The sequence below is a fragment of the Carex rostrata genome, chromosome 11 (genome assembly GCF_964058835.1).
Source record: "Carex rostrata chromosome 11, lpCarRost1.2, whole genome shotgun sequence".
NCBI classification, from domain to species: domain Eukaryota; kingdom Viridiplantae; phylum Streptophyta; class Magnoliopsida; order Poales; family Cyperaceae; genus Carex; species Carex rostrata.
In genome coordinates, this window is record NC_135928.1 from 3,571,425 (window position 1) to 3,581,263 (window position 9,839).

General features: G+C 38.1%; 1 protein-coding gene across 3 annotated transcripts in view; it reads left to right on the top strand.

Moving 5' to 3' along the window:
• LOC144561724 (binding protein) overlaps positions 1–9,564 on the top strand; it is a 29,507-nt gene extending 19,943 nt beyond the window's left edge. Inside the window, exons 25-43 of one of the 3 annotated variants that reach the window (XR_013513916.1) lie at positions 40–261; positions 461–631; positions 996–1,117; positions 1,251–1,474; positions 1,987–2,230; positions 2,439–2,649; positions 3,092–3,313; positions 3,531–4,004; positions 4,239–4,508; positions 4,891–5,343; positions 5,656–5,702; positions 5,819–5,912; positions 6,051–6,257; positions 6,408–6,533; positions 6,629–7,000; positions 7,493–7,727; positions 8,118–8,838; positions 8,989–9,114; positions 9,226–9,564. Coding sequence is in view for 2 of the 3 variants with exons in the window: in XM_078310792.1 (XP_078166918.1) it covers positions 40–261; positions 461–631; positions 996–1,117; positions 1,251–1,474; positions 1,987–2,230; positions 2,439–2,649; positions 3,092–3,313; positions 3,531–4,004; positions 4,239–4,508; positions 4,891–5,343; positions 5,656–5,702; positions 5,819–5,912; positions 6,051–6,257; positions 6,408–6,533; positions 6,629–7,000; positions 7,493–7,727; positions 8,118–8,812 (4,389 nt within the window). In the remaining variant the exon portion in view is untranslated. Of the gene's footprint in view, positions 1–39; positions 262–460; positions 632–995; positions 1,118–1,250; positions 1,475–1,986; positions 2,231–2,438; positions 2,650–3,091; positions 3,314–3,530; positions 4,005–4,238; positions 4,509–4,890; positions 5,344–5,655; positions 5,703–5,818; positions 5,913–6,034; positions 6,258–6,407; positions 6,534–6,628; positions 7,001–7,492; positions 7,728–8,117; positions 8,839–8,988; positions 9,115–9,225 lie in introns of those variants that run through there. The other 2 variants (XM_078310792.1, XM_078310793.1) reach the window with 2 other exon arrangements.
• The last annotated feature ends 275 nt before the right edge of the window (positions 9,565–9,839 follow it).

Below are 9,839 nucleotides of genomic sequence, written 5' to 3' on the forward strand. Positions count from 1 at the left end.
CAAATAAACTGCAAATTTTTATTTTAATTCTCTTATTAGGAGCATGGTTGGAGCTCATGGCTAGAGACCTCAGTATCTCTTGACGTACTTAAGGAATATAAACCAGTACAAAATGACGAAGAAGAAAGATCAGAAATGGCTGAATTATTGCTCGTCAGAAACTTGTACACGATAGTCCTGACACACTATATGTATTCGGTAAAAGGTGGATGGAACCAGCTGGAAGAGACCATTAATTTCCTAATCTTGAATATTGATCCGGTAAATATTTAAATCTATTTATGCTGATGACTTTAAGATGGATTGGCTTTTCTGTTATTGAGAGTTTATCTTCAAATCTCAACCAATTGTTGAATCTATGGGCTGGTCAAATGTGCCATACCCTGAAATGCCATGATAAAAAATGAATATGTAATTGATATACTTAGCTTTTAAATGAAGACATTTTTGTCGTTGTCAGGACAAGTTGTCAGACTTGCTGAAAGACATTTTTGAAGATCTTTCTGGAAGCCTTATTGAAATATCTCCAGATGAGAACATCTTCTTGCTGCAGCCATGTCGTGACAACACCCTATATCTTCTTAAACTCATTGATGATTTGCTCGTCAGTGAAAGCGGCATCAAACTATTGGTAAAAGATGATCTTTTGATTTATCTTGTGTCTGATCTTTTTATACAGAATGCGAGTACTTTGTAAATATTTGTCAGGGTCAGCAGTGAGCTGTTATTGCTGGGTATAAAATCATGATCAAGGTCGGCATTGTTGAATTTGCCATTATGTCGTCTTATGTTAAAATATGTCAGTTCCAGAGTTCATACTCTTGAGTTTGTGCACTGTCAGTAGATTCTGGTGGTTGTCTTCATTGAATTCTTTCATGGTTTTAATTGGTGATTTTGGGGTTGTAACTTCAACTACACTGAAATAATTTATTGTTTCCCACCGAAATTCATATACAACCTATGCTGATAGTTCCTTGATTATTTCTGTATTCAAGCTGTCTGGTGAGGAGGTACTAACAGAACATTCATCAGAAAATACACCAAAAGCAAGCAACAATGACATGAGCTCTGCTGTCATGGCAATTTTTAATGCTGAAAGCGGTGACCAACTTCAAAGGTATATTTCCTTTTTCTTTTTATTTTTTATTTTGCTCTGATGATCTAATGCTACAGAAGTTATATCTAGCCTGTATGTAGCCTTATAAATACATATCTACATTATTATTTTTAAAAATTCTGTTAACCTTAAGGTTATTTTGGAGTCTTGGCTCTTTCTCTCACATATGGTGGAGCTTATATGACAAGACATGGATCCTAATATCTGCTATTAATGGGAGGGGGCCTCACAGGGTTCACCAACCAAACAAAATCCCAAATGTGGCTCCTGCCCCATCTTTCGGTCAGAGAGCGCGAGATCTGGTTGAGTCCTTGAATATACCAGCTGCTGAGGTGGCAGCTGTAGTTGTTGCTGGAGGTATGTTTTACTCTCATAGGAAGAAAAATGTTTTGCATGTTATACATTGAAATGGTGATTGACATGGCATTGTCCCTTTCCCTTGATTGGTTTTTATAGCCCAACTAAGCAGCACTTGATGCTCAGTCATGAAATCACCTCTAATTGTGTTGGTTCCCTAAGCTGTCAACTTATTTCAAAATTTGTCATTAATGATCAAATGTGCCAATATGAAGCAGTGAAAATGAATTAACTTTAGGGTTAGCTAAATTGTAAATTTCTCCTTCATTAATACAAATTGTTAGTGGACCAATTCACCTGCTAACCTTTAAAAAAAAAAGAACTTAGGCTCACCATAACTTTCATTATACTTTGATAGTTTACCTAATAATCTAATATTTATTTACTCTACTATTAACTTCATCTATCAGTCTTGCGATTAACCTTGATTAACCATCAAATTGTGCTCAATTTAAATGAATGCCTTGATTAAGCACTATTTTCCATTTTATCTTCATTTGCTTCTTAAACAGGTGCAACAATAACAAGTATTGGGTCAGCACTGGGGGGAGGAAAGCCAAACAAGAACATTGACAAAGCTATGTTGTTGCGAGCAGAAAAGTGCGCCAGGATATTATTCCACATCATCATCATGTACCTTTGCAAGGCTGATTTGGAGAGTGCCTCTCGGCGAGTGCAGCAGTTCATCTCCCTTCTCCCTGCCATTCTTGGCCAAGATGATGACCAGACCAAGAACAAACTCCATCATTTCATCTGGTACTGTCCCTCCCCTGCCCCCAAAAGAGAAAAATAATCTCTCTCCATCTCTCCATTGATCTTTCCCTCCATTTTTTGAACGAGTTGTCACCCATTGGCAGTTTTGTAGGTGCAGTTGTTATTAGGACTATTTATGCACTGATGCCAGTTTAAGTTTCTTTTGGCAATATTAGATATTTAAATTAATACATGAGGTGCTATGAAACAGGTCATTATTGAAGGTAAGATCAGAATACGGGGGGCTAGATGACGGGGCCCGCTACCACATCATCTCTCACTTGTTACTAGAGACGGTCATAATTGGGAAATCAATGCTCGCAACTAGTATGCTTGGCTATGAAACAGTTGACACAGGAAATAACAACAAGGAAGAAAGCTTCATCCTTAACCTACTTCAAAAGGAACGTGTGCTCTCTGCTGTATGTTCTCTCCTCTTAGTTTTTTTATTCGTTAGTATGCTAAAAGCTATTTTGGGATTCTTAAATGAGCCCCTGCAAAACCACCAGCATGCTACCATTTTTCACTCTAGCAGTTTGATTCTGCATATTTTGTCTTGGCTATTTAAGTCTTTTGATGTAGTATATTTTTGTATGGCATAGTATACTTTTGACCAAGAATTTTTAATTGGGTGGAGCTTTGATCATTTGTTGGGTCATTAACAACCTTCAAGTTTTGGATGAAACTACTTTCATGTTGGAATCTGATCCAATGATAACAAATTTTGAGATTAATCTTGTAAATAGAAGTCAGAACTCACCAAAGAAGTCAAACTTTCTCAGTCTCTGAATTGCAATTTGAGCTTTCTTTAGGAGTAGCTTATCTGCATCAACCTTTACACCTGATCAATCTAACTAATTTCAGGCATCTGATGAGGTGAAGTACATGAAGGTTGCTAAATCAGACCGACTTAAGCAAATTGAGGAGCTTCGTAATAAGCTGAGTGAGCAACTTCTAGAAGTTCAAAACCAACTACACGGGTTTGAAGAGGAGATGCAATCAAGCAAGGCCACAATTCTCTCATCAGATGATGCCAGGAAGGCAGCTTTTCAGCTTGCTTATGAGGAAGACATGCAGATTGTCAAGGTAAACAGCCAATCAAAGGACACTATCTCTTTGGTTTAGTAAAGAACCAAGTCCAGCTAGCATATTGATAATGATGTCAAATCCCTAGCAGATGCCACCCCAGTGTTACCACCACCATGCCCCTTTTGTACCAATATAAATTGTTTTTTTTTTTTTCATTTTCAGCTTGAAAATATTGCTGATACCACATCATTACATGCATTTCCTTTTTATACAGGATAAATGGGTGCACATCTACCGCGCGCTAACTGATGAGCGGGGTCCATGGTCCACCAAACCATTTCCAAACAAAATGGTAACACACTGGAAGCTCGATAGAACCGAGGACAAGTGGCGCCGTAGACAGAAGCTGAAGAGAAATTACAAGTTTGATGAGTGTCTGTGTCACCCGCCAGCCATTAAGTCTAGTGATGAAACTAGTGAAAATTTAAGTGAGTTAGAATCCAGCTTGGGGCCCAGCCTTCCTGATAAGATGAAGCGATTTCTCTTGAAAGGGGTTAAAGGAATAACTGAGGAGAGCTTGGAACAGACTGAGGATGCTGCTGGCAGTGATGTAAACAATTCACAAAATGAGGTTCTAAGCAATAGTCCAGAGGATGCAAACAACATAATCAGTTCAACAGAGTATCTGAATGATGTGCATGAAAAGAAGGAGTCTGTTTATACTCCCATGGAGATTGATTCCAGTGAGGTAAAGAAGAAATCTGTCTGTTAATATTTTCTGCTAGATGTACTCGTACCACTATACACCTGTTTTCTATGAAGCTTGAACCTTATGGTCGCATCTTGATACCTTTAAAGAAATAAAAGGATTTATGTAAAATTGATCTAGTGCTACTGCCTATAATCTCAGGTAATTATATGCTATTGTAAAAATGAGCTAGTGATTGGGATACTTATAATTTTTCTCTCTCCTTCTCCATAGGTGGTATCAACACTTCCTTGTGTGCTAGTGACAACTAAATGGAAGCTTGGTGGGCATTTAACCACAAGGAGGAATGTTTTGCATTTTTCTAGCGAGTTTCTGGTGGAAGGCACTGGTGGATCATCAGTGTTCAACAGCTTCCAAGATCACAAGAGCAACGATTTAAAGAACGAATCAAAGGACAAGATTGGGAATGAAAATTCTGATTATCTGACAAATAACAATCAATCTAACAAGATCAAACGCCACAGGAGATGGAACTTAGTAACGGTATGTTTTTCTTAGACTTTTTTACGGAAGTTTTATGTTTGAATGTTAATTAGTATTGGAGTGTGACGTATAGAATGGGTGAGAGGTTCTAACAAGTGGATCTACAATCTGCTGTTTGGTAGTGTACGACCCTCCTGCAATTTAACTACTTTTTATGTTAATTAAAAAAAAAAAAACTATCTTTGATGAACTGGTGAATAAAACTGAGAGACATTGTAGAATAATGATGCCACCATTATTGAAAATAATTAACTCTAGAATAAATATGTATGCATTTTCACTGGTATCAGAGGTACGACAGTGAAAATAAGAATCTGATCAGTATTTTAGATTATTTTTTCTTGATTTGTTTGACAAATTTTTTTTTTTTCTGTACCATCAGATAAAAGGTGTACACTTGACCCGATATCTGCTTCAATACACAGCAGTAGAGATATTTTTCAACAACTCTACCCCACCCATATTTCTAAATTTCGCGTCTCAAAAGGAAGCAAAACAAACTGGCTCTTTGATTGTCTCTCTTAGGAATGAGTGCTTGTTTCCCAGGGGGAGCTCGAGGGATAAAAGCGGAATTCTTTCATTTGTTGATCGACAGGTGGCAGCTGAGATGGCTGAGACTGCAAGAGAGAGCTGGAGGAGGAGAGAGATCAGTAACTTTGAGTATCTCATGGTCTTAAATACCTTAGCAGGTCGATCATACAATGATTTAACCCAGTACCCAATATTTCCATGGGTTTTGGCTGATTACACGTCAGAGAAGCTCGACATAAACAAGGCATCCTCTTTTAGGGATCTTTCTAAGCCAGTCGGTGCTCTAGATGAAAAACGATTCAAGGTAGGTGTCTTGACTTGAATTAGTTGCATGCACATGTGCACAGGCGCTCCATCCCATTTTATAATGAATAGGCTTGATGCTCCCCAAAAGATGCACCATAACCTCTGGAGGGTATACCACAAGTTAAGAAAAGATCTAGCAAAGTTAAGATGTAAGTTAGATAAACAAGGTATACTGGACCAAAATATATTCTACTAATTAAGTATACTGGACCAAAAATCTACCACTTCGAGAAGTTCTATTTTGCCAATTGGTATGCTTTAAGATGTTTTGTGCAAAGATCACATCTGTTGATGATTCTGGGCTCTGTAGGTTTTTGAGGACCGTTATCATAACTTCAACGATCCTGATATTCCAAGGTTGTCATTTTTCACTTTTATACAAAAAAATTCAGTATCTCGCTAACTATTTTTTCATTGAAGTTTTGGTTATTTTTTAAATATGGTCTTTTTGGTAATTCTTTCCTTTTCCTCAGTTTTTATTATGGATCCCACTATTCAAGCATGGGTATAGTCCTTTATTATTTGCTGAGGCTCGAGCCTTTTACAGCTCTTCATCGTAATTTACAGGTAGCTTACCATAATTTCTATGCATTTCTGTACCATCTGACTTCCATTCTCTCTATTGAATGAATATTTTAAGAGATTTCTGGGAATACGGAGTTTGGTTAATTTGAACTCTGTTTCATAAGCTGTTTGTGATGTCAGGGTGGTAAGTTCGACCATGCTGACCGGCTCTTCCAAAGCATAGAGAACACTTACAAAAATTGCTTGACAAATACAAGTGATGTGAAGGAGCTCATACCAGAATTTTTCTACATGCCTGAATTTCTCTTGAACTTGAATTCATACCACCTTGGTGTTAAACAAGACGGTGAACCCTTAAGCAATGTTATTCTTCCCCCTTGGGCAAAGGTGTGTAAATGCTTCCCCCTTGGGCAAAAATTTGATTAGTTTTTGTATGGGTTGGTTGACAGCAACTATTTATCCTGCATGGATGTTTAGTTATTTATCTTTTCCCCGGGAAGGGTGCTAATTCTGTGACTAAGAAAATATTTGTCGTAGGATTCTACTGAGGAATTCATACGATTGAACCGAGAAGCCCTAGAAAGTGAGTATGTGAGCTCAAATCTCCATCACTGGATCGACCTCGTATTTGGTTATAAGCAACGTGGCAAGCCTGCTGTAGAAGTATGCTTTTAAAAAAATTGGCTAAATAGAATGTCAAAATGAACTGATGTGCCACTACACACTCAATTGCAGCATCTCACTTTACTTTCTTACAGGCTGCAAACATATTCTACTACCTGACGTATGAGGGAGCAGTAGATCTAGAAAACATGGATGACATGCTACAGAAATCAGCAATTGAGGACCAAATTGCGAACTTTGGTCAGACGCCGATTCAGATCTTCAGAAAGAAGCATCCAAGGCGGGGCCCACCAATTCCTATTGTGCATCCCCTATATTTTGCACCAGCCTCTATCGCACTTACATTGTGTGTCAACAATGCAGTCAATGCTACCTCCGCATTGTTGTTTGTTGGTTTGGTCTATTCAGACATAATTCTGGTCAACCAGGACCTCACATTGTCGGTCAAGATCTGGCTATCGTCCTCTCTGCAGTCCAATGGGAGCCTCACATTTTCTGGGAACCTGGTAATATTCTAAAGGAAATATTGCAACCTTGTGATCGACAGAGTCAACTGTCTGTAATATTTTTGCAGGTTTTAAGTCAAATAATTCCCAAATCATGGAAGTTCCCCATCTCCACCCATGTAAATGAAGGAAAAAGGCGAACGTAACTGGGACTTACAATTTCTAGCACCAATTTAGACCATTGCAAGAGAAACTAACTGCATGTGGCTGAACTTGTTTTTTCGGTTACCTCACTCTATAAATTACCAAGCAAGATGAGAACCAACACCAATAGAAACATAGTTCAGGATCTTGTCAGGAATGAAAGCCATGTTTGTGTGTTATTGACTGATATATTTTAATACCTGATTTAACTGGTAGTGGTACATCTTTACAACCAAACTGTTTAGCTGTGCGACCTAATATTTCTTCGCTGTAATTTATAGGCATGTCAAGTATTTCAATAGAAATATGCCTTCATAGAATGTACTAATTGTTGTATTTCTGTCGCAGGATCCTTTGTTTGGTGTTGGTTCTGATGTATTGTCCCCACGAAAGATTGGCACCCATCTGGCTGAGAATATAGAGTTTGGCCGACAGTGCCTCACCACGATGCAAATCCACAACGACAATTATTTGATTTCAGGTGGCAACTGGGAGAATAGCTTCCAGGTTATTTCTCTAAGTGATGGGGGCAGAATTGTACAGAGCATTCGCCAACATAAAGATGTTGTCAGTTGTGTAGCAGGTAATATTATCTGTAAAAGTTTGCTGAGTTAAAATTCAAAACTATTGGTATATCAAATTTCACAAAAAAAAGGGCTCAGGACCGTGCAATGTGGGCATCTCATTAGAAAATTTGTTTTCATGAGATAGTTGCACGAAGATATTTACAGGCTAATGCTATATAAAATCACAAGTAGATCAATCTGATGGAATTGGCCACAACTAGTATCCTGCTGTTATACTGGTGCCGTTTTTGACATAACAGCCCCTATGTCTTGATTCCTGCATGTTGGTGTGGGTCCCATAGAAAAACTTTTGCCTGTTGGAGGCATTCATGCATGGAACAAAATGGCTGCAAATTGTTTTCTGTTATGGAAGAACCTGCTTACATCCCTTTAAATTTTTAATACAGTTTCATCAGATGCCACTGTTTTGGCAACGGGTAGTCATGACACAACAGTGATGGTGTGGCATACCTACAAAGGCCGCCTGATGGACAAAAAATCGCGTGGCCCTACTGACCCATCCACAAAAGATCACATCATCATTCAAAGCCCCTTCCACATCCTCTGCGGTCATGATGACATCATCACATGCCTCTTTGTCAGCACAGATCTCGATATTGTCATCAGTGGCTCTAAGGATGGGACTTGCATCTTCCACACATTACGGGAAGGGATCTACGTCCGGTCCATTCGGCACCCAACTGGGAGTTCTATATCAAAGCTAGTCGTATCGCAACATGGGAGAATAGTTTTCTATTCTGAAAACGACCTTTCCTTGCACATGTATTCAATAAATGGGAAGCATATAGCTTCATCAGAATCAAATGGGCGACTCACTTGTATGGAACTCAGCTGCTGTGGGGAGTTCTTGGTTTGTGCTGGGGACCACGGGCAACTTATTTTGCGATCCATGCATTCACTTGATGTGATTTACCGGTACGAGGGGGGTGGAAAGGTAATTACATCATTATGTGTTACTCCAGAGGAGTGCTTCTTGGCAGGAACAAAGGACGGCTGCTTGATGGTGTATGCCATTGAGAACCCTTTGCTTAAGAGAAATGCACGAAATACAAGGTTAAAATCAGCTGTACCCGGGCAATAAGATCGAATGGCGACTTCAATTAATAGGTATACCTTGATTAGAGACATACAGTAATTTTCTTTCTTTTTCTATTCTTGTTATGGTAATTACTCTTAGTTACCTCTATTTTTTTTTCAATTAGGCATATGATAATTTGCTTTAATTCTAAATAACCTATTCACATACTTTTGTTGCAGTAATTAGCTTGGTGATTAGAGTTATTCATGTGTCTAGTTAGACCAATAGAGAAGGCACATTAGATTAGCGACTCAGATTGTAAATAATAATTTGCTAGAGGGTGGTGAAATTTCACTTTGAATTGAGTAAGCACTCTTATTCTTTTTTTCTCTCTTGTTCCTAATACTTTAATTGGAATTTTTCTCATTGGTTTACTGAATTTGGTGGGTTTTACTCTTTCTTATGTGTTGCTGTAGGTTTCCGTTGCTCAAGGGAATGTGGCTGTAGCTGTATATTGATTCGCTAAGTTCGTCAACTACTTATTAGATTATTTGCTAAGGCCTATACTAAAAAAAAAAATGCAGTTTTTGCATTTGCGGCTCAGATAAATTAGTTTGGTTGATGAGGAATAAAGAACATTGTCATAGATGTATTTTAGCTTTTCTTTTTTGTTTTTTACTAGGGTTGGAGACATTTCTCTGAGTACAGCTTATATAGTTATTTTAGAATTTAGACCTAATGGCGATTGTGTGCTTTGTGCTGTGTGTCCAAGTTCCAACTACAATCCGTGCAAAAATTACACTGATGTTTCCATAGTGGCTTTGCTGTTTTTGTAAGTTGTATTGCGAAGTGTTTATCGCAAATGGCAATCCATCAAAACCTTTGTCACCCCTTAAATTTTTATTCATAGGAAAATGGAAAAAATTAAAATTATAAATAGGAAATGTTGTATGAAAATTTTAAAAATAAGGCGACTAGGACTTATGGCGTCTCTACCGGACACCACAAGGCATCTCAAACCAGGACAAAAGCGAAAAATAATAATAATATTCGTGAGGCGTCATGACCCATTCAAACTAGAAAAAAATAC